This window comes from Myiozetetes cayanensis, unplaced genomic scaffold (assembly GCF_022539395.1).
Source record: "Myiozetetes cayanensis isolate MyiCay16 unplaced genomic scaffold, myiCay2020 scf2-11, whole genome shotgun sequence".
Taxonomy (NCBI): domain Eukaryota; kingdom Metazoa; phylum Chordata; class Aves; order Passeriformes; family Tyrannidae; genus Myiozetetes; species Myiozetetes cayanensis.
The window spans coordinates 50,585,135-50,610,006 of NW_026087411.1; the positions used below are offsets into that span (position 1 = coordinate 50,585,135).

General features: G+C 43.9%; 1 protein-coding gene across 1 annotated transcript in view; it reads left to right on the forward strand.

Annotated features, from left to right (window-relative positions):
• The first annotated feature begins 4,176 nt into the window (after positions 1–4,176).
• Positions 4,177–24,872, forward strand: part of AKAP12 (A-kinase anchoring protein 12) — a 30,599-nt gene continuing 9,903 nt past the window's right edge. The window contains 2 exon segments of the mRNA XM_050315518.1: positions 4,177–4,451; positions 13,810–13,996. Of these exon segments, the coding sequence (XP_050171475.1) occupies positions 4,320–4,451; positions 13,810–13,996 (319 nt within the window). The 5' untranslated portion in view covers positions 4,177–4,319.

The following is a 24,872-nucleotide window of genomic DNA, read 5'->3' on the forward strand; positions in this document are numbered from 1 at the left end:
TAGAGGTAGTAGTAGAGAGGTAGTAGAGAGAGGCTGGTAGTAGAGAAACAGTAGGCTGTCTCTCCTGAAATGGCTCTGGGATGTCTGGCAGTGGTCTCTGGGTGCTGCAGTAATGTGCAGCTACATGCTGGATGATACACTTGCCATACAAATGTATGGCCTTTACATAAATAATCATCAAATTCAAGACTGAAAGTCAGTTTCTGCTACTAATATTACTTTTAAATTGCACAGATGTGTGTCTTCATTCATGAATAGGTCTTTTCTGATACAAATCACTTCTGCGATGTGAACATACTAGATGTAGAGGTTCTGTTCATTTTGTTTCAGTGTGATTTTTCTGGGGTATGTGAGCTCCTAAGAAGTAAAGAAAGGTCTTCTCCCAGCTAAATTTGCAAAATGTATTCCTTTTTTGTTGTTTCTTCCTATGACATCTGACATTACCAATGCTGCTTGCAAGCAAACTATTTTTACGTGATTATTTTTGTAATTTTCTTCCCTTTATACTCATCAGTATTTTGTTAGGCTGATATATACTGGCTCCTTAAGCATATGCGTGTATTTCTAACAGCATCCTAGAATTTCCTATCACAACTGGACAAAAGAGAGGAGAAAAAAGCTGAAGATTGCAGTTACTACAGCTGAGGTGAAGTCAGAGCACTATACTCTCTATCCAAATCTAAGGTATGTTCTTGAGAGCTTCCCATTTTGAGAACACTTACATGATATGTCTCCACTTAGCTTTTATGCCAAAAATATCCCAATGCGGCTCCACCGCTGATAAAGGCAACAAGAGCCTTCGTGTAAACAGGGCTCCAGGCAGCTGCCAGTGCTCCCAGTCACAAACCTGCGAACAGCCGGCGTGGATCAAATACGGAGGAGCCCCTGGCATGCACGCTGGGCAGGCAGCCCTGTTCCCCATCGCAGATGCTGGGGACTAGCCCTCCCACTCCCACCTTGCTGCTGACTCCCCATCCGCCCCGCTGCTCCTCAGGATCAGCTAGCGTGGCAGACAGCAGCAAAGCTTGTGGTCACTTGCATGGACCAACAGAGCCAAAGCTGCAAGGAGTGGATGGGGAAAATCATGGGCAGAAGACAGCAGGAAAATATTTCACCAACACAAGCTCACAGTCTGAGATACACGGTTCATATCTTCTGTACAAATGCATCAGCACCAGTTACATCAATTATAAATGATTTTGGAAAAGGAGCAATTTTTTAAAGTAAGTAAATTACGCCCTGTCCAAAGACTCTGCATTATAAATATTATTATGAAAGGTACCCAGGTTTCAGGGGAGTTTAAAACTGTCATGCGCTAGCTGCAGTGCTAAAAGATTGTCCTGCCACGTGGAAGGTCTGTGCTTGGATCTCTTAGTAGGGGTTTCCTCAAAGATATTTCTCTGGATATAGTTCTTCATAACATGCCAGCATAAGTTTAATTACTATCTTTTTTGCTTCCTTGGTTTCATCCTAAAAAGTGTGCATCTATGCTTCTGTCAATAGCTTGAATATTCTTGCCACACTGTCAACACTTAGTGACTTTGGAAGAGGACCATCCAAAGCATATGTGACTCCACTTCTCTGGAAGGGCTATCAAGAGAAACAGACTCAGTGCCTGAAAAACACTTCCATACAGCAAGAGGCAGTTGCAGCGTTCAGGGCAAAGGTCTGGGCAATAACCACTCCAGCTCACAGGCTGACGCATGCCAGAGTCAGACCTGTCATTCATCGTGATTCCTTCTGTACCAGCAGGGTACAGAGCAACAAGAAAGGCAAAACGGGAACCGACCGTCCTGTGGACAAGACTACAGATGTAGGATATCTCTCTTAAAGTTCCTATACTAGATGCACTCCAAGAAAGAAAACAAAGCAAACAAAAAAGTGCAAGAGGAAAGGAGACAGAAGCCGTGCCCATTCAAGGATGGGACACCAGCCCACGGCTGTCTACGCCACAAGCTTGCAGGGTTCAGAGTGAGAAGTTACAGGTGTGCACACAAGCTATCCTGTGCTGCTTGACCTTATCATCAGAAAGCTGACCCCATCACATCTCACTGTACAGATGTAGCCAAAGGCTTCCAGACAAAAGGAAGTAATTTGTGTTCAGTAATTGTGTTCAGAAAATGGCCGGTGGATGGGTGTTGAGAAGGGTCTTTCTCAGCTGCAGTGCTTGCAGCCTCTGTGCTCTAAGACTGCTGGGAACAAAGCTGGTGCTGCCATGTGTAAGCAAAAGGACTAAAAAGCAAGTTTAGATGGGAGGAAGGAGGCTGTGTTCTAGCTGCTCACAAAGAAAGCATTTTGTGGTCAATGAGCAGTGAAAAGAGAAATGATGTGGCAAAGACCTTGAATTATGTCACATAGCCCTTCTTGAGAAACTCCCTGGCAAATCCCTGATCTCCCCTCCCATCGCACATGCGGTTCCCAACTTCTCCATGTGTCACTGAGCCCCGTGGCTGGCCCTCCCCTCTCCAATGCCCAGGAGACCTCTGTGCTGGTGCCCAGGGTCCACAGCTGAAGGGGAACCCAAGATAGCCCTGCAGCAGTAAGGCTGACCTCAGTTCTTAGCTGTGACTGCAAAGGAGCAGCAGAAGGCAGGGAGAAAAGCAGATATGGAGGGGAATAGAGGTGGTGCCAACTCTTTCTCCACCAGAAACATGGACATTGAAAGATGACATCCAGGAAAGGCTGCTAAGGGGTTCCTCACTTCCCTGTTGTGGGTGCTGGCCAACGGATGATCCAGAAGCACGGGGTGGCTATGGGAAAGATCTACTACAGGGACTTGGTTAGACATTATTGAAAGCTCAGACCTATGTCTCCTCTCTCATCTGAAAACAAGGGAGACTAAGCAGAAAGGGGGAAATGTTGATTCTATCTGTGTGATCCACACCAGTTTTGTTCTACTGAACACCAATGATTCCAGTAAGTTCTCATATTAGCTAAGGGAAGAGGCTGCAGAGGCTTCTTCAGTCACTGACTTGATAGGTCTTGATTTTTTTTAGGGAAAAAACTGACCATCATGAGGAGATCAGGCCATTTGTAGAATGGATTTTTAAGAGAACAGATTTTTTTCTGAATGAAAGTGTTTTGGTGGGAGAGGACTGGTTTTAATGTTATAAAGGAAACTGTGTGCGATTCTATAGTATGTACTACGAACTCTTCAGATCAACCCTGATTTTAACCATGAACTCCATAAAGGATGGATACACGCCTATGTTTAGAAAAAAATATTTTATACTTGTGGAGAAGAACAGTTAATGGATCCATTTGCTATCCTTTGGCACATTGTGGTTGGTTTATTTAATGTATGTGCTATTTCACTGCTGACACTTTTTGAAAATACCGGGTAGGAGCATGCCTACCTACATGTAGGTCCTGCTTTTGTGGCATGGTGAAGACACTTAGTGCGTTCTGGGCTAGGAGAGAAACTACCTTTTTCTTGCCTTTGCATGGTTATGCCATGTATTAATGGAAGGGAACATGTCCTGCGTGACAATAAAAAAAAAAAAAAAAAGGCGGGTTGATTCCCCCCCACCCCAAAGTTGCCTAAGACATGGGATCTTACGTTTCTGGATCAGGTGAAACCTGGACGTCCTTCCCTCAGACAGGCCCAGCATGGCCGAGGTCCGGGAGCTGCGGGCGCGGAGGGCTGGCAGCCGCGGAGCCCGGTCTCGGGGCAGGAGCCCGGTCTCGGGGCAGGAGCCCGGTCTCGGGGCAGGAGCCCGGTCTCGGGGCAGGAGCCCAGTCTCGGGGCAGGAGCCCGGTCTCGGGGCAGGAGCCCGGTCTCGGGGCAGGAGCCCCGCGGGGCAGCGCGGCCAGGCGGGGGGCGCAGCCCATGCGCCGAAGCTCCGCGGAGGTCGTCCCGGTCCCGGTCGGGCGAGGAAGGGGCTGAAACGCTGAGTCAGCGCCGCGGTGCCGCCGCGGAAGGCTGAGGGCCGGGGGCCGGGCGGCGCCCCCGCCCCGGCGGTGCCCGGGAGGGGCGGGGAGAAGCGGCGGCGGCGGCGAGCAGGGCGCTGCCCCCTTGGCCGCTCCTTATCAGCCTGGTTTGATGCTGCAAGGCGTGTCCGGGGCTCTGCTCATGTGATGGAGCAAGAGGCAGGCAGGCGGGGGGACCAGGGAGGAGGTGATTTTCCTTGCTGCCTCTCGCTTCCCCCCCCTCCCTTTTTTTTTTTTTTTTTTTTTTAGTCTTCCCCCACACACACCCGTCTTTCCTCCTCTCTCGCTCCGTAAAGGAGTTTGCGGAGAGCCGGGCTCCCTCATTCCGGCCGCGCCGCCGCCCACCGCCAGCCCCCGCCCGCGGCTCCACACGGCCGCGGGGCAGCGCCATGGGCGCCGGCAGCTCCGCCGAGCCGCCCGCCCCGCAGGACGGGGCCGCCGCCGAGCCCCCCTGCACCCCTCCGGAGCCGCTGCCGGTAGAAGACGCGGCGGTGCCCCAGCCACCGGCGGAGCCCGCCAAGGTAAGGCAGGAACGGCGGGGAGCCGGTGGGGACACGCGAGGCGGCGGCTCCCGCCGCACCCCGGCCCGGGGAAAGTTTCCCGCCGCGGCTGTGGGCACCTGCCGCGGCCGCGGGCACCCCCGGGCCGGGCGCGGGGCTGGGGCGCGGCGGGGCCGGGACTGCGCCACGGCCGGCGCCGCAGTCATAAAACTCCCGCCGGCGGCAGCAGCGGGGCGGGGGGCGAGGGCGGCCGCGGGGGCGCCGTCCCTTTTGTGTGCGGCTGGGGCAGGAGGGGGGGAAGAGCCGCACCCACCCGCGGCGAGGTCTGCGCCAAGGAACCTCCTGACTGCGGTCCTGCGGCCGGATCTCCGCGGCTCTCCGCAGCCCCCCCACCCGCGGCTCCATCCTCTCCCCTCCCGAGGGAGCAGGTGGGAGGCGCGTCGGGGCGCGGCCGGCCCGGCGGCTCGGCAGTGCCTTCGGCTGGGCGCCAGCTCCCGTGTGCCCCCTCCTCCCGCCCCGTGTCGACCCGCACCCCCCGGGGCTCGGGCTCACCTGAGCCGCCGCCCCCCGCCCCGCCGCCGCGGGGAAGGGGCTGTGGTGCCGGCGGCTGGGCTGTGTCCATGGCTTTGGTGGCGCTCCGGTGTCATACCGCATAGAGGGAGAAAGGGGAGCGACTCCCCAACTCCCAGCCGGCGGGGAGCGAAGGAGCTCTAGGTGTGTGTTATTTTAAATAAAGACGCTGAAGAATTGAAATAAATTCTTTTAAAACGTGTCTGGTGTTTAAAAATAGATTATGAATGAACCCATTTATCCCTCTGGAATAGGCGCGTTTAGGGGCTTTTGGGACTGAAAGAGAGGTTATGTGCATCTGCGTGTTTACATAGCGTTGCTTTGGATAGGCGTGAGTTTGTGAGGGGAGAAATAATACCACGTTCTATCGAGCTCCCCTTCTTTCGGCTTCTCAGAGTTTGGGTGCTCAGAGCAGGGATACTCCGAAGTTTCTGTGACTGGTGCGTGGGTGTGTTAGAGCTTGAGAACTGGTTATGACTTTGTTTCTTTGACCTTGTGGTTCAGATTTAACTTTCAAGTTGAATTTCCCATAGTTCCTGGCTGCCACTAGACCTCCTTGTGCGTGTTTTGACAGATTTGAAAACCACATTGCGAATGAACTTTAAATTAACTAAGATTTATTTTATTTTCTCTTTAACCAAATAAGTGTTAGGGATTGGTATTGGTTAACAAAATATTTAGCAGTTGTGTTGGGCAATTTTAGAGTTCAGACGCTGACATTAAGAATTTATATAGGACAAGCATTTGGCTATTGTGGTTGTTTAAAAATTAAGATAATGGGACTTTGAAGAAGGGGCATAATATTCATAGCTATGTTTATCCATTTGTGGGAACTAAGACCCTCTAAGAAAAGAGAATACCATTAATACTGTTCTCAAGTACAGATTATTTTTTTTATTAATACTATGTTTTATGTCTTCTAAGCTTTGGGAAAAATGTTTTCTAATAGGGTTTTACCTTGTTATTTAAGTAGAACTGTTTAGAAGTGGGGAAGTTCTCCTATTGTTTCACTGCTAGTAGAAAGAGTGTATTAATGCTGTTCTTCTAAAACAGCTGTTTCTGCCTTCCATTACATTACATAAAAAGAAAAACAATTTTTAATCAAGTTTGGCCATACTTTTTATTTTTTTTTAATCTCATTTAGTCAGTCTTACTACAGTAATGTAACTTCATGCAGATTTGTGACACAGTTTTTCATCATTATTCCTTCCAGCCCTTTGAATTTAAAGGCTACCAGATCCTGTGATGCCTCTGGAGAAATCTGTTAGAGAGCTAATTTGTTTGCAGACGATACAGTGGGGATGTTTTGAAGGGTAGTCTTCTTTCTTCCCTTTTCCAAATTAAAACACTTATCACAACCCCCTCTTTTAGAAGAAAAACTTTGGAAACTGACTTTAGTGGAATCCAGCTTGAGTGAGCCTTGGCAAGTCAATAACAAACTGTCTTGGCAACTAGTCTAATGCAGGTTATAAAATCTCAGAACAGTTGTGCTTTTTTGTCACGTGAAATTCCTCGAAATATTTAATCAAGTTTCTTTCATGACGTAGTTGTATTTTTTACAGGATGAAAAACTCCTTGCCTTTTCTTCTAGAAAGGACCAAATTTATAGTCCTTAAGCTGTTTTGTTGTTCACATGTGACACCTTGGCCAGATACCAGCTTTTGAGGTGTCCTGGTTACTGAAAGGGAGGTTATATATTTTGGTGTTTCTCACTTCTACAGTCCAGGACATAGGAGAGATCCTGGAAAGCACTTGGTCTACAGAGCAAAGGATCTCTAGGGGCCTTTGGGTGCTGGCTCACAGGCTCTACAGGTTAAATGTGGGCTTATGGGGTTAGGACCTCAGCTGTTCACCCCATCCTTTCAAAAGTTCCTGGTGTATTACACATAAAGTAGCTCCAGAGTTTCCAGCCCGCTATGATAGTGGAACTCGAAGTGGATGGATTTCTTTACTATAGCAGACAAGACTGAAACTCTGTCAGTGGAGGAGCTGCTCCTTATCTTGCATAGCCACCCATCTGTGGGAAGCCCCTTTTGTGCGGGAGGGACTGTGAGGGATCCTGGAGGCACTAATCCATTCAACTGCCTGAAATGAATTCATCAGATTTGTGAATTGACACCCGAGGTCCTGTTGAAAATAAGGGACAGGGTGTGGTTCCAGAGAAAGCTATCATTCTGATGGTGTTACCTCCTTGCTATTTGAGTAGCAATGCTCTTTTTCCCCTTCGTTTTCTTCCTCCACTGTTCCTCTTCCCTGTTGCCCCAGTGACACACCTTCACTTGGTCCTGTGTCATGTCCTAACCTTACCTTTCTGTAATCAAGTTAAACTCACTAACCCTTCTGGAAACAGTGAAATTTATTCTTTCCAGATGGTTTTGCCGATCTTGTGAGTTCATTTGACTCCTACAATGTCTAGGTGAGACCAAGAGCCTACACAAGGCAAGCATCTGCAACAGGGTGGGAGGGGAAATGAAACAACTTTCTCTGCTGGTGGCTGTCGGCTAGTAGGCCCTGTCTGCTTTGTGAAACCTCGCAGGTAGACTGCCCTGAGCAGCACAGGGGCCTGAAGCTTGGCCCGAGAAGGGGATTTAGCAGATCTCAAGAGCTCTAGAAATAGGAATGAGGTCTTTTTGGTCTTGGAGAGGACCAAACAAGCCTTGGGTGTCCTGAACTGACAAAAACTATGGGGTGGTTCCTGTGCTCCTATTTCCTCTCCAGGGCAGCTTCCCCCTGTTGCTTCTGGCACTGTGCGAGCTCTTTCAAGGAGCTAACCCCCTGGAAAGCTGTTTTGATTCTTTGGCAAGGTCATTCTGTGCTGATTAGCAAGACATCTTGGCGTCTGGGATTCAGCAGAAGCTGCAGGTACAGAGGAGCAGGCAGGACCTTGTGATGGGATTGGACGGAGGCTGGGTGAGATGCTTCTGTTGGTGGCAGCACATGGCTGGATTGGTTTGGCCATCTCCGTCTTGTGAGCTCCCTCTGTGGTCGTAGCAGCGATGTGCCTCTCACACGACTTACCATTTTGATGCTGAGCATCAGAGAGCTGGAAAAAAATGCCAGTGTGGTGCCCTCCTATGGGGCAGGAGGTGACTTTGAGCCATGTGGGTGACACAAGGAGAGCTGTGTCATCGTGCCAACATTGCAGCTAATACAGTGCTGCATGCTACAGTCACACTCACGCCACTTTTATTTTATTTAGAAGTTCAAGGTACCAGCTTTAATACAGTCTTCTTTTTGTGGCCCTGCTGAAGGAGCCAAGCTGTGATGGAACAGCTACCTGAAACAATGTAAGGACACTTCTAAAGAGAAAATTTGGAGGAACACTGGCATGTTAATAAGCTATTCTTGCACCATGATTGAGGTTTGTTAGAGAAAATCTTTTATGGGTGTTGGTGGCTTTAAAATGTCATGTGGTGGATTCCTGCGTTGCTTGTGTGCAAGGGCCCCAGTTGAGCAGGGAGCTGTTCAAACAGTGTTTTCGGGATGGTTCCCATTTCTGAGTAGTAACTTGATTACGCTACCTGTGTTGTAATGAGAGCAAGTGTGTGCTAGACAGTAAATATTTGGAACTGTCTCTTCTAAAGAGGTTACCAGCTGAGATGTCAGAGTGTCTTATTGTCCGAGTGCCTGACAAATAACAGCTGGGACAGACTTACATCTGCTGTTTAAACAACTGCGTTCTGGGGAGGGAACTGAGTCGGCCCGAAAATACTGCATTAGCAATGGTAAAACTGAGCTTATTCAAGGAAAGTCTGTGTCTCTCAAAACCCCCAATTTGAGGCATTTGGTCTGAGGCTGCAGGGTTACCCCTGTTCAACCAGGGTCTGATTCCCTTTAGATACTTTTGTTCCAACTAGGGAGGAATAGACTGATGTGTTTCGGTGGTAAAGTTTGGAGGTCTGACTATGCCTGTGGGGTTGCTGGGGAGAAAGCATAATAATGTGTAATTGAAAAAACGCACAAGGGAAATTGGTGTCATAGAGGCACCAAAAGTGTGAAATAATCCCCCAATCATACAGGAGATAAGAGGGAGGTGGTAGAGGGAGTGTCTGGGCACTTTGAAAGCCGAGGCAATTAGCTTGTGTTTGATGTGGTAGAAGCTAAAGAGTTGCGAAGAGGAGCTCGGGTCTTTGAAAGTCCCTCCAAGTTGGAAATGCAAGCCTGTTGGTTACTGAGAGGAGAGAAGCGTGCTTTGTGCTCAGCCCTTTTTCTGACTGATCCTTAGAGCCTGGGTGAGTTGTACCTGTGTGAATGCAGCAGTAAGGTGGTGCCCAAAAGAGCTGAAAAGTATGAGACCTGGGAAGGAGCTCAGGTTGGATCAGGCTTCAGGCGGGACCAGAATGACAGACTGGGGGTAGTGCTTCTTTCACAGGTTGCAAAAAGAGATCACAGAGGTGCTCTGGGTGCAAAAACTGTCTGTTTTGTTTTAGCCGTGTGGATTTCAAGAGTAGTCATCCATAAGGAGGTGTCACAACGAAGTCGGGCTGAGAGTTAGGAGAGAAGCAGAGTAGATCTGAGGGGATGGAACCTGAGGAGAAGGTTTTTGGCTTTGTCTTCATGAGATGTTATCCAGAAATAAGGCACTAAAATTAAGGGTGTTATGTGCCTTACAGAGTAAGGGCTTTGTGTTTTCTCCACCTGGAGTTTACAATGTCCCACAAACCTCTAATGTCTTAGCTAATGCAAAACAAGACAAACTGCTGTGAACAGAGAGTTGGAAAGATCTAAATTCATTTTTTTCCCAAATGCTAGTGTTTGAAGATCTTTTTAATGAAGCAGCATGTGTTAAGGGCAGACCCCCTGAGCAGGCCAACAGTCTTTCCCAGAGTTTCAAAATAAAACTTCAGGAAAAATATTAGAGACCATTATGTTAGTTTGCTCAGTTGTTCAGACAGCTGGATCTGGCTATTTTAGTAATCTAATGTAGAATCAGTGTAGCAGGATTAACAGAATGAAGCAAAATTAACTCCTATGCAGTTTGGGCCTGGTGTGAGGAATCCCTGGAATGATTTGGGTCTGGTACAAGGAATGTTGGGAATGGTGGTGATTGCTGGTGGGGGAAGAGGCTGGGTGCTGTGAACCCCTCCAGAGCAGTGCCTGAAGGAAGCGTACACTAATGTACAGTGGGAGATCAGGGACCTGCTGTTCGTCCACACCTCATGTAATTCTTTGTGTTAGTTTTCTTCATCCATTTTAAATTCTGAAGGTGTTTAATGTGGTCCAACAGTTGGACATGCTGCTGTGTGCAAGATGGAGCAGAAGCTGCTGTTGGTTTGAGTGACATGGGCATTTTATTCTCATTAGCTGTGTGTCTGCCCTTTGCTTCCACCTTTGTGGTGGATGTGAGGCAGATATTTAAAAAATACGTGCATGATGTATAGTAGTGGCGTGACAGAAACTGGAGTGTTGCTTTGCTAATGGTCCTTTGTTTTGGGAACGAAGAAGCTGAAGGAGCAGTGAACTGGATAACCAGTTCTCTTTGGTTTTTCCTGTGTTTATGAGACAACACATTCATAAATTAATAATCAAAGGACTGTGGTGAATGTGTGCCACAAAAACCTGATAAATGTTGATGAACGTGCCAACTGTAATGTCTTGTTACTTGTAGATAAATACACAGAGATAAATAACAAGATTCCTAATATTGTTAATTTTGTCTTTAAAGTTTTCACCCATCTCTATACTCTGACGTTATATTTGTCAAAGCTTTACAACTAATCTCAATGGAATTAAGAACACTGCTCACCAAATTAGACATAATTGGACTAAACTGCAGTTTAGATCCCTTCAGAGAAATGAAGCAGTTAATGTGAATGAAAATTGAAATTAGTTTCTTTTGAGGACTAATGCAGTGGGACAGACTGCAATGACCCTCATAAAGAGCCTGAGCAACTTTTTTTAGAACACGCAACTTTTTTTTTTTTTTTTTAAACTAATGATGCTGCTGTGTCTCCCTTCACATTGCAATCTCCCCAAAGGTTTCTTCTCCTTTGCATGCATTTTAGTTTGGAAAAATACTATTGTTTTATTAGTTATAATTATTCCATTATTTAGAGCAGAACACTTGATTTGAAAATCTAAATTTGTCTTCCTGTGGCCAAGAATCACATCAAGCTCTTTCCCAAGAGACTGGGGTAAAAAGGTCGTGGCAGGGTGGGGTTATACTGCAGGTCTGGTCAGATTTGAAAGTAGGAATTTTCCATGTATTTACATTTTTACTCATTTAAGACTACTTTCAAAATTTAATTTATGTACAAAGTGAACAGAGATTATAATTATACTAACTGGTTGTAAAAGCTACTCAGTCTTACATTTAATAATGTTTTATATTTAATTCTGTTTCTCATACTAGAAGGTGTCACAGAATTTAGCAGATCCAAAGGGTTACCTGCTAGATCTAGTGACTTCTGAATTTTGATCTGAAATCACAAATCTTTGGGATTATATACAATCACTCTTCTGACTGCATCTTGGCTGTAGAATAAATTCAGATTTGGGAGGAATGTTAAGTGTTACCATAATTAGTACTTTATCATAATAGTCTGGCCTCAATTTAAGAAGGAGACAAGTTTGTATTGCGTTGGGGTACCAAATACCTTTGTATGCTGGTTCCTTGCAGAGTCCACAGGTGATTATTAGGCACTTAGGCAAATGGTGGACTTTGTGTCTGTACATGGATGTGTGTCTGTACACAGGACCCTAGCTTTAAAATGGTGTGCTGCCTGGGGGAGGTTTGGAAAGAGAAGCAAAGAAATCTTCGAGTAGCGTGAGGAGTGCTAAGATATTCAGTGCTGTTGCCTTTCTTGTGACTTGATGCTAATTCTGAGGGTGCCATCTTCAAATAACCATCCATGGCTTTTCCTTCAGGTAGCCAAATACCCTGAGAGCCAACCAGGTTAAGGTTGTTCTTGTGTTTGCAGGCCTAGCAGTTGTCTTTCAAGAACGAATCAATGAAACTTATTATCAAAAAGAATAATAATTGTCCAGTAATAAATTTGTACTGAAGAATCTTAAAGGCCTTTAAGAATTAGGCTGTTATTTTCTGCGCCTGATTTTCTTGCTTCTCTTGAATCAGTTACTGCCATTCAGTTAATGCTGTGTGCAACTGCAAAGGAGCTTCCCAGGGTTTACATGCCTTTGTTCGGTGGTGTGGCGTCTTTATCCCTCCTGAGTTCCTGTGTTTTAGATTTATGAGAAGGATGATGTGAGAAGCGGGAATGTAATCTGAGTGTTCAGCCATTCCGTATTTCTTCTATTTAATATCTGGTCTCAGCATGTGAAAACTCTGAAGCCAAATTATTCCATCTGTGGTATTGGCAGCGGAGCAGAATGGGATCCTTTTTCGTGAGGTGGATTATGTGGCTGTGAAAGGCAGCTTTGAGGAGCGCAACAACACTGGGTGGAAACAATTTGGCTTAATTAAGGGCTTCTGAACTGAAAATCGGTAACCTAAATGCACACACTTCATTGCCTGTGCGGTGCTTCTCCCAGATCTCACCCAGCATTTGAAAAGAGTTGGATGATTAAGAGCAAAGCCCTCTGCTTGGCACTTCGTCTGTTGATGTGAAATTCTGTTGCGGCAGACTAATTGCTAATAAAAATAAATAAACAGATTTCCCCATTCAGAAGCTTTATTTAGTGGGGTTTGGAAGAGAATCATCAGCCGTATGGCATCTTTCTGATCCCAGTTTGGTGCTTCAGGCATTTGGATTTTACATTACACTGAAAGATGGGATCTATCTCTGGTACCTTCGTTTAATTAACAGGGCTCTGGTGGCAGTATTTTGGGAGTACAATTGAGTCATAAGACAATGATATGTAATTAAGGTTTGCTATTCTACCAGAGGAAGTTTAAACCCTCGGTTCAGGAATAGTGGTTAATTAGTTAAAATGGTTCTGTTGGAAGGTAATAAAACTGGTTGGAGAGGTAAATAAACAAATAATTAAAGGGTAATTAAGTATCTTTTAATGGCCACAACATACTTTTAAAATAAAAACATGCTTCTGAAAGTACATTTCTTGTTATATGGCAAACCAGTCCAAATTCTGAAAATAATTCAAATGTATCAAATGTGGAAGCTGAAAAAGAGATTTTTTTTTTTCCCCAAATACTAGGAAATCTAGAAAAAATTTTTCAAATGCTGTAGTGCAGAGTGCCAAAGATTTGCAAAGCTCTTTCCTCCTATAAGAATAACTTCTGCCTAATAACTGAGGTCCAAATATTCCAGTTTTAATCTCAGTTTTGCTGCATTTCCTCATGGGAAATATACATGTATTCTGCTTTCTGTCCTGAATAGTTCAGTTTCTTTGTAGTTGTATTGTTGATGATGATAAGATAAGCACGTCAGTAGAGAAGCAATACCAAAGACTGTATTGTAGACAGGATTCATTCATATATCAAAGCAATTGTGCCAGGCATTTCGAATGAAGAATTTCTTTCAGCTAGATTCACCTTATCCTAGAGTTTTCTTTTATGCAAAAACCCAATTTCTACACAAGGTTATAGGCCATTATCTGTAAGACTCGCTTCTTCCACATATTTCATATGGGCGAATGGTAAGATAAATAGGCCCAGATTATGTTGTGGGGTTTGTTTTTGGTTTTTTTTCTTCACAGGAGTACCTTGATTTAATAAAGTTAAAATGTTTGCATGTATATATTCAAAATGAGGATGAAACAATAGTTTGTGGGGTTGGGGGCGGGGTAATGAGCCTAATCTTGATGTTTTCTTTTTTTTTTTTTTTTTTCTTCTTTTCCCTTCTTCCTTTCTCCTTCCCTATCATTCTTCAATCAATACTTGACCATGCAGGTTTTAAATGCAAGTTTACCAGTACCTGATGTTAATGAAGACAATTTGAAGCATGATGGCTCACCACAGGAGCCACAGCAGCTAGGAACTGTTACAGCAACTAAGGAACTGGATGGGCAGCAGCCAGAGGTGGCTTCACCCCTCCAAGGACCACCCAGAGAGCAAGCAAAGCCCGCTGGAACAAATGGTAAGTAAAAACCTGTGTTCAGTGGACAGATCATAGAGGTCTGGATCTTAAATGGTTTGAGAAGTAGAAATGGGGCTCAACTAGCCACCTCCTAGTGAACAGGTAGTTACTCAAGTGATCTGCTGTTACTCAAGTGCTCCTAGGGCATTGTTTCATGGGAGATGTTTTCTCTGTAGGAGAATTCAGATGACAAATGGCTTGTGGACTGAAGGTGTCAGTGTCAGTGGTGGGGATGTCCACCTGTTCTCCCCTTAGGAGTGTTTCTTGGCTCTTGGTGCCTCTCATTGCCTCCTTTCCATTTCAACCATTCACCTGTAGGAACACCTCAGTTTCCACTTCCTATATTGGAAGTTCCTGCTGTGTAGGCCTGTCTGTTCCTTCATAAGGCAGAAAGCCTTTTATGTTAATTCCTTAGTGATATCAATGATAAATTATTTTGAGCGCACAGGAAGGGGCAGGCTGCTAATCTGTTGGCTTTGCCTTGATTAAAGTTCCCTTTCCTTATGCTTTTAATTGAATTTGCATTTTGACCACAAAACCTTTCTCATCATAGACATCCCTGTCTGTTTGGTCTTCAGAATCTCTCCTTGCCTTGCTGTGCAGTCAGAAATGTGCTGCTCGTTCTCCTGGGTGATCTGACAGCCCACCTTTCCTGCTCTCATCAGCCTCTTCTTCCTGCCCTCTGTTCCTGTCCACAGGCATGCAGTGAGATCTGCTTCAGCAATCCCACTGCTAGCTGACTTTTTTGGCAGGTTGGCAAGAGGGAGGGATACTTTTCAGTCAGAGCAGGCAACTAGTACTGGTGTTGGAGAGCAGGGAAGGGAGGGGAACAGGGTAGGCACAATCTTCAGTGTCAGCCTGCGGAGCAGCTTAAGGTGTGTGTGTAACCCTTAGTGTACTTTAGGGTCTGAATTCTAATAAAGGCAATCCTTTGTCATGTCTCCAGATTAATTGCCGTAACATTATTATCCCAATAGAAGATTATTTTTCCACCCCTTGCTTCTGTGAATCACATATTTAGGAAATATCATTGAAATCCACATTTATCACACAACTTCCATTTACATCAACAAAGACAACCAACCAAAACAAAACATAACAAAAATTTCCCCTACAGAAATCAAAATAACATAATCACAACACCAAACGAAAGTGGACAATTCACATAAAATCCACCTCTTGACCCTTCACCACAATTGCCACAAGAATTTCATTCTCTAACATTGTTCAGTAATTGTTTTGCCTGTTATCTCTCCCACTTACTATCCTTATCTAAAAATCCTCATGTTCCTGGGTTTTAGCACCAAAAAGACTGTAGTACAAGTACCCAGAGTAACACTTTTCTGAAGCTCTGGACAGCAGCCTTTGAGGCAATTTATAAGTAATTAGGTTGTAAAACCTACTCCAGTGTGGGCTCCTCTCTCTATGAGTCATCAGGTCCCTACCAGGACCCTGCTCCAACATGGGCCTTCCATGGAGTCACAGCTTCCTTCAGGCATCCACCTGCTCTGGCGTGGGCTCCTCCACTGGCTGCAGGTGGATCTCTGCATCCCTATGGTCCTCCACGTGCTGCAGGGGCACAGCTGCTTCACCATAGTCTTCACCGTGGGCTGCAGGGGAACATCAGCTCTGGCACCTGGAGAACTCTTCCCCCACCTTCTGCACTGACCTTGGTGTCTGCAGAGTTGTTCACATGTTCTCACTCCGCTCTTCTCTGGCTGCAGTTTTCATCTACCCAACAGCTTTTTTCCCCCTTCTTAAGTATGTTATCACAGAGGTGTTGCTATCATTCCTGATTGGCTCGGCCTTGGCCAGCAGTGGCTCCATCCTGGAGGTGGCTGGCATTGGCTCTGCCAGACACGAGGGAAGCTTCTGGCAGCTTCTCAGAGAAGCCACCCCTGTAGCTGCCCCACTACCAAAACCTGGCCATGCAAACCTAAAAATGGGATGTGACATGTTTTATCTTTCATTCATGAAACTTTCGTCTTTAAAATTTTACTGTCTGTTGTTCCTATTTTTATCAGGCTTTATGTCACTGTCAGTGAAACCAAGTCTACGTGGTAGCATAATTTAGGTGAAAGGGAAAACAGTTCTATGTGTTTGCTCTCAAAGTGAAAAATGGCTTTATGAAGGTGCCACAGCATGTATTTCCTGGTAGCAATAGCTGAAAATGACATCTTCTGTAGAGACAAAACCTGTCCAGTCAAGCATTGAAAAGATAGCTCAAGTAAAGGCTATATTCAGATGTTCATAACTGTTTATATCCTCTCCTCTGGACCTTACAGGATCTGGTCCACCTGTGTTTAGGCAGAGGAATAAAGGTGGGGAAGAGGTACCTCTTCTACCTCTGCTCCATGCAGAGAAATGTCTCCACATCAAGAAATACACCATTTTAGTGCTACACTTCATGTTCTCCACTCATTCTTTATTTCACCCTGATTGCAAAGTCTATAAAATCAGAAGTAAAGCATCACGATGTGGAGCACTGAGAAAACACTGGTATTTGCCTACAGTAGTGTTTGAAGGTTTTTTTGGGTGGGTTTGTTGGTTCTGTTGTTGTCATTTGAATCTTGCATTCAGAAGACCATTTGAGAGATGACTCAGACTCATTCAAGTTGCCCCTATCTGACTAAATTAACAAGGAAGTCTGGTAAATTAACTGGGAAGTTGGTGCTGGCAATCAGAGCCTTAGATGAAGGCCCACCTATCATCAGAATTTTGGAGATATTTAACATCATTCATAGAAATATTCTTGCTATAATAGGAGGTCACCTCTATTAGGTACTGATCTTTTACGTTTTGTTTTATCATATTGCATCTCTTTTTACTATAGGTAGGAGCTTTACATTACCGTAGTACAAATACCCAGAGTAACACTTTTCTGAAACTCTGGACAGCAGCCTTTGAGGCAATTTATAAGTAATTAGGTTGTAGAGAATTCCAATTAAAAAACCAGGCAAACAACAACAACAAGAAAAGCAAAACAAAGAAGACCCAACCAGCCGCTAAGTGACAGTTAATAGGCAAACGAGCAAATGTTTCGGTGGGGAGAAACAGAGGTGTTTCATATGGTTTTATTTATGAGGGGTAAAATACTTGTGACTTTTAACCGGCATGTGTTGAGGTTGGGTGAGGATGCCTTGTGGGAAGCTGCATCGGGAAGGCATTGCAGCAGCGGGAGCTGAAGCGCGCGGCTGTGGGGAACGCGGCGCCTCTTCCCTTGGGGGCAGAGAAAGATAAAGGCTTGAAGTGGCAGTTCCAAGGCGGCCACTTCGAGGCACCACGAGTGTGCCGTCCAGCGGTGGGAAGAGCCGAGCCGCGCCGCTCTCCAGGGCCGGCAGGGTCCGCCCCGGCCGGGCGGGCGGGGGGCGGTCCCGGGCGGGGCCCGGGGCTGTCCGGGGCTGGGGGAGCGGCCGTGGGGCGCGGGAGGGAGGCAGGCCTCCATCAACCAGCCCCCATTCAACCAGCCTCTCCGTCCAGCCAGCCAGTTGCCGCGGCGCTGGAAGCGCTGCTGCCGCCCGGCTCCCTCCCTCCTTCTCTCTGCCGTCGGTCGGCGCTGCCCCGCGCCCGCGGGAGGAACCCGGGAGCGGGAGAGGGGCGTTTGCGGTGGCCGGTGTCGCTTCAGCCATGCTGGGGACAGTGACGATGGCGGGTAAGGCGGTGTGGCGCTGCCGAGGTGTCGGCACACGCGGTTTTAGCATCTCTGGGCTGAGCAGTGCCCGGGCTGTGCGTGTCTGTGGGGCGGCAGCAGCAGCATCCCCGGGGCTGGCGTTGATGCGCCGGTGCTGGAGCGCCTCCGGGGCCTCGACTCCCCCAGCTTTACTGACTCGGGGTTTTCTGGCAGAGCGTTAGGAGTTAAAAGGTCTGACTTAGGTATTTTTGTCTCAGTGAGAGCGGTTCCCAAGCGAAGGTCGCTGAAACTTCTAAGAAGTTTCATGTCGCCTCAGGGGTACCTGCGATACGAGGCTTTATGAACGTGGAGATGCTAACTGGGTGTTTTTCTACAGGACCGGGCTATGACCTGGTATCTGAAAGTGAGGAACAGAAGAAAAAGGTAGTGACCATATTGGTGATGTTGTTTTACGTTAATCAAGTAATAAAGCAATAAAATACCTTAAGAGCTAAACTGGCTGAAATTGGAGGAAATATAGAAATTAGCTTTTTTTATACGCTGTAAAAATATTTGCATGAGAGAAATAAAGCTGTTCCTGTATAGCTGTTTTACCTTAACAAAGCAAAATTCAGAGATTAGCACCGTGGCAGGGTGTGTGTGTGTGCATGAAGGGGCGGCAGGATCCCAGCCCGCGATACCAAAAACTCGATGCTGTGTGCATTGAACTCCACTCATTTTACTTAAGGAAATAGCGCAGGAGCCACTAAAGTCTGAGATGCTAATATTATAAACTAACTGTGCTTTCTGAAAAGACAATAAGTTTTGGGGGAGCAAAGAATTATCAGGAAAAAACGTTATCGTGCACTGCTGAGTTTGCACAAACCTGTGTCTTTCTCTGGGAGACAAAGTGGCATTATGAAAATTTAAATACACAAACGCCACTTTTTTTTTAGTTAAGATAACTGATTTGCATCAGAATTTGTCTCAGATTGACGATGAATGTCTTTAACCATCTAGGAAGTCTTTATTTCGTTGTATTAATTAAATAATTATTTACTCTCCTGTATTTTGTTTGCTAGAGCCAGTGAATGAATTCAGTGCATAGGGGGAGTTTATTCATGCAAAATACTTTAACTTTACAATACATATTGACAACAAAGCCTGTAGAAGTGCGGCTCCATTTGGAGCGGGCCCTGGGGAGGACTGTACGTGATTTGAATCAGTTAGTAGTGGAGGAGATATCCTACTGCTGTTTACAATAGGGTTTTCATTAAACTCGATGTTTAATGAGCTTATCACATGCTGAGTCTCTTTCCTCAAGGGTTCTCTATTTTTTTTATTTCCTTTTATTGTTAGTAATTAAAGGTTAAACTGTTTTTCAAAAGCAATCTCTTTATAGGGTTGCACAGTTTGATCATTTTGAGGTTTTCCTTATTTAATAATTCCTTTGGAAGAAACTTTGGATTTTCACTGCAGTACAGCAGCTGCTTCTATAGTATGTTTTGCCAGAACTGCATCTAGCTCGCAATGTGAGTTACTATTTATTGGAAGGGACAGAGTACCTCTGCTTGTTGGTGTGCGGGAGTGTCTTAAGCTGTCCAGTGTCTAATGCGTGCAGATGCGGCTTCTTCTCCTTTGTGGTGAGTTTGTGATGCTTGCATTAGTCTTTATGCGGTCGTTTTGATAAAGGAAGAATTCAATCTGGTTTTCATTGTGCGTTTTCGTTACTCATTTGGGGTTCTCAAAAATGTCCCAGCATTTACTGAGCTATATTGCTTATTCTGTCCCTGTTGTTAGCAGAGCAGATATTTGGTTTTTTAACTCTCAAAACCCCAAGTGCTAGTGTTGCTGAGTGAACACATTTTATTTTAAGAAGCAGAACCAAGCCACTGAATGTGAGATGTGGACAGCTTGTCTAACCATGAAATTTCATAAATATTTGTAGCTTGCTGGTTTGGTTCCCAAACAGAACAGCTGGGCTGGTCTGAGAGCAGCTTATTGTTGTGAATTCATTTAATGAGGAATTTTTAACAACAGTAACCATATATCCAAGCTATAACTAATGACTCTTCTGGTTTAAAAATAAACAAACAGAACAGTTTTAGAAGAACCTTATATTTTCTGATTTCTAGTGATGTTTCTTAAAACATTGAAATGAAAAAGTGAAATATCTTAAGATCTTGAATAAATGAAATACATGACTTTCCTTGCCAGAATTTGAGAAGCTGGTCTCAAATTTGGAATTTGAAGCTCTGAGCTGGAGGAGACAAATACAACTAAAGTCAAATTTTCTAAAAGTAAAGATTTGTGAGGAATGTTATAGCATAACAGCAGAAATGATTGTGGGTTTTTTTAAGTTACTGTTCTGTGAGGTTTTTTTCCTAGGGACACTGCTTTTGCTTTCTAAGGGAGTTCTAAGCCATGAAAAATGATAGCTATTCTACAGCTTATTCCTTTTTTAAAAAATGGACATGAAAGTGTGTGAAATTTTAAAACTTAACTCTTCAGTTGCCACCCAAGTACCAGAGACTGAGGACTGAACTTAACGGGACTTGTTTCAAAAGCTTTCAAATAGCAGCACAGTTGGAAGGCTCATGAATTGCATGTATGCACTGTGAGATTTAGTACAGAAGAATCTCTGTTGATCCGCCCCTATTATTTAATTATTTTGAAAGAACTCCTTCCCCGCAATTAACATGGCAAGTCAGCCCTTAGAAATAATTGAGTGAATAGAATGGGGAAGGAAGTAGTATGTGCTTTCCATTGAAGGGCTATTAGTACGTTAAAGCAGAACCAGATATGGTGTATAGTAGGAAAAGGAAGGAAGAATTTGTGAAATATATTGTTAAGAAGCAGCGATGTCACAGACCTTAAACCTTGTAGTTAAAAAAAAAAAATTAAAATGGTTAGAAGGGTAACACCTGGGCATATTTCTGTATTACTTTGTTACTGCAAAATGAGTAGTGTGTTTGTTTGATTTATTAAACCCAACCTTCTGAAACTTGTGGTTAAAATAATCGGAATTTGTGTATAATGCCCAGTTCTTACACTCTGCAGTGAAAACCTTAAAGCACAGATTGGTTTTTTGGTTGTTGTTTTTTGGTTTGTGTTCTTTTTTAAAAATACTAAAGTATTAAATTTCACTAATAATTCGAAATAAATACTTTATTCTAAATAAATCTGTTCAGGGCAGGTTTTTAACAGATATTGTAGTTTCAAACAGTGTTTTGGTTTTAATTACTTTTTATCTTGACTTTTACATTAAATATTTCTAATAATAATTAGAATTGTGCAGTGAAAACTACATTTGACAAATACCATGGACACTTGGTTCAAATTTTTTTTAAACCGTCTTCTGTTTGTGTCATGTGAGTTTCAGAGCAGTTGCTGAGGGCTTCTTTTTTTGCTTGGTTGTTTTTTTTACAAGTTGTATTCATAGCAAATCTAGATAGAATAGAGGCAAATGATTGTAAAATATCCCTTCAGCCTTATGGCTTCAGCATTTGTTTTTGCTCATGCAAACCTACTGAGAGTATTGTGTATGTGACTGAAAGCAGGGTTTGGCTCTAAATACTTAAATGCTGAACAAATGAAAACAGCTTAAAGTCCTCTGGAGCCTTTCAGTGGCCAGTGGAGTTTGCGAGGTGAGCGCTGGGTGTGTGTCACATCCATCTGAGACATTGAGAATGTAGGGAATTCGTGGAAAAAATCGAGCGCTGTGCTGCAAATCCTTAGGGGGAAAAGTCAACCAGCTCCAGATGTTGACATGGTTGACTGCAAGCACATGAAGTGCTGTGGATTTAACTCTTGCGGTCAGAGTGCTTTTTTTCAACTGTTTGGCAGCTACCAGGGGAGAAACACATTTTCACTTCTTGAGAGAGATGAAATGGTGGGAGCAGTTAGGTAGCATTGCCAGTGGTGTCTATCAGCCTACTAAAACAAAAGTGTTATTTATTAATTTAATTTTTAATCAGATGAGACAGGAATTCAGTCATTCTGAAAATACTGATTTTCCAACGTCTGATCAGCATGCCTCTAATAAAACCGAAATAAATTCTTACTGTGGGCTAAGTACCTATGAAATTGTGAAATTAAGCACCTTTGAGTCCCTATGACTGTCAATTTCATATGTTTCCTTCAGAATAAAACAGAACACTTGCAGTTATTAAAACAGAAGGAACGCCTTGATTCAGTTAAAATGTTTGAAAGGTTAACTGGCATGTAAGTAGTTAAAATAGAATTTCAGTGTTGGTTCTTAGCCACAGGGGATTTAAATAGCAAAGTGTATCGATTTTATGATACCATCTCAATCTTTATCACTGCCTCTGGATATATTTTTATTGTATTCTGTTCCTTGACTATCACGTAGTTGGTGAAGGACAGCCTGCTCAGGAAAGACCTAAAGAAATTGTATTCCTATAGCTACTTCACTGATTTGTTTGTTTGTTTGTTTTCGGGTAGCTACTGTGATGAGCCTCTCTGGTGTTTCTTAAAATGCTTTCAAATTCACCGAATTAATTCAGAAAGTGCTAGTTGTCCTGCCAGAATACCTGTGGTAGTGACATGCTACAGTACTCTGCCTAATAATAACTAACTTCCAAACCCTTCCAAACTACCTGTGGTTTGCTTTGCATTCAGAAGTGCATGGACAATGTTTGGGCACTGCAGTGTCATTTATGAAAACATCATTAAAGAATCCAGCTGTTAAATATAAAGTTCAGGGTGTACAGTTGACTTCTCTGGTCTTGTGTTTCTGTTGTGCCCCACTGAATATAAAGATGTCTTCGGGGTATAGGTTGTGAGAGTACAACTTGGATATGTGTGGTGCTGGAGCCTTGTCGCATGACACTGGCAGCCTCCTCTCAACGTGCAGACAAATTTCCTGAATGGTATATCTCTCCTGAAATTCTGAGGAAGGGCACCAGAAATTCAGTTTAAAAGACTCTTCCAGGGATTTAAAATGTGAAAGAAGGAGTCGAAGTAGAGACTAACTGCGACAGCAGCAGGTCACTCAACAGCTGGCACCAGAACATTGCCTTTGCGATGAACTAGGTTCTGGACAGGTTAAATGCTTTCTGTGGAAGTGAAGGGGTAGCACTTGGACTAAGTCTATAAGTATGCCCTCCAGGCACTATGAGTGAGTGATGGAAGTGTGATGTGCTTGTCAGACTGGTATTAAAAAGTGTCCAGTCAGTTGATATTTTTGTTCGTTTTTCCTTTTGCAGTGTGCTTAGTGAAGTTTTGCGAGGCACGTGTCTGCTGGAGTCGCAAGGAAGACCTCATTACTGTCAGCCTGATTCAATAGTTTTGCAAGCTTATCACTCAGTATCTAAACTCTTACTTTTCTCTATTTTTATGATTGCATTCACCATCTTAATGTTAAATGATCAGTGTTTAATTTCATAGTTGGTTCAGCCAGAAAAATCATTTTTACTGTAAACAAATTGAAGAATATGTTAAAGTACCTGTTATATTTAGTTATAAAATATGTGATGTTTTGAAGATAGTCTTTGAAGAACTGCCTCTAACTTTGAGAATTCCCATTAAGCCTTTAAAATTTTATGTTAAATTACAGAATTTTATGGAAATGACAAGAACATTATTTTTATTTCTGGATATAGGAATAAATGAACACAAATGCAAAAACAGTTCCTCAGGCTTTATCCACGTATAGTCTCAGCACAGGACGATATAATGTTTGCTTGATAAGAGTTATTTTTGCTTGTGGAGTGTTCCAGTGTTTGTAAGAGTTATATTACCAGTGGAGTAAAAATCCTGGCTTCTTCAGAAAAATGTCTATTTCTTCCTACCCTTCTCCCTCAGAAATGACTCAGTTCAAACATCTCCATTTTAAAATGTTCAGGGAGTTCGGCTGTTAGCAGAGGTCAGGCTTTAAAAGTAATTAGGAGTTAATAATTGAGGTAAATAATTTTAAATTGTTAGATAAAGGGAAAACCAAAAAGATTTGCTTATGTTGACTGAGAAACAAAAAAACAACCAGTAGGATGCTGATAGTGAAACACAGTTTGCCCTCTACAAAGCTATTAGAAGCCAGCATCCTTGTAGATTTTGTTTGCTTATAACGGAGTTAACACTTCAGTCCTGCCTAGACCGCATTGTCTGTGTGTTTCTGAAGCAGCAGCCCTTCCTAGAGGCGACACAGCCAAGCAGAATCGGCATCTAGGCTGTGAGGGACCTCTGGAGATCAGGTGGTTCAGCAAAGCAGGATGAACTGTGGGTTTAGAGGCAACTTAAAGGTGGTTCAAATAAAAAGTAAAACACTGTGGGGAGTTTGGTGATGCACATACGTTTGAAAGCTGTCTCTTTCCGCATTTGGGTGTTGAATTAACACATGTACAGCTTAAAAGAAAGGCGCCATGCCTTCTCCCAGGATTTTACTGTTTAACATGGAATATTTTTTTAGTAATTTTATTTTTTCATCCTGACATTCCAAAAAGTTTGGTCAGAGAGAAGCATATGTTCCCTCATGGCCTTGTACTTTCACCTGTTGCACAAAATCAAGGGTCAAGAACCATATTAAACTGAAATCCTGGCAGCATCCAAGCCCAGGAATCTTCTGGTGTCTTGAACATGCCATAGATTTAATTTACATGCCAGTCTGTGAAGTCGGGTAGCTCATGGTCAGAGGGAGCAATAATACTTAAATTGTCCCAGCAAGACTGAGGGAGTGGTTGCCAGTGACCTGAAGGAAAAACTCAAACTGTGCTCAAGAAAGAGATAATGCAAGCACAGATGTGTGAGCAGTGGAGGATTTTACCTTCTTGCATAGTATGATGAATTTTAAGCAATGTGGAATTGCTGTAGATGAGGTTTGTCTGGCCATAGTGGTGATGTAATGTATGGGAGTATTCCAAGATTAATGATCTTTAAAACAATATATTGTAATGTGTTTTGTGGGGGTTACAAGTTTTCAGAAAAACAGGTAATTATCCGTGGGTGTTTTCACATCTTGCTTTTCTTTTGGGACAGAGCTATAAAATGAGCTTTCTTTTCTTGTCACCATTTTACGTCAACAGGCTTTTTTGGGTGAGTTTTTTTTTTTTTGTTTTGGTTGGGGTTTTTCTGGGGTCTTATTTTGTTGTTGTTGTTGAGGGGGGTTATTTGGTTGGGTTTTTTTCTTGGTTGGGTTTTTTGTTGTTGTCATTTTTCCTTTTTCCTCAGAGGTGTCTGTCTGCATGGAAATTGTTACTGAGCTTTGCTTCAGGAATAATTACATATATTGTTCTGTATACTGTATGAGTA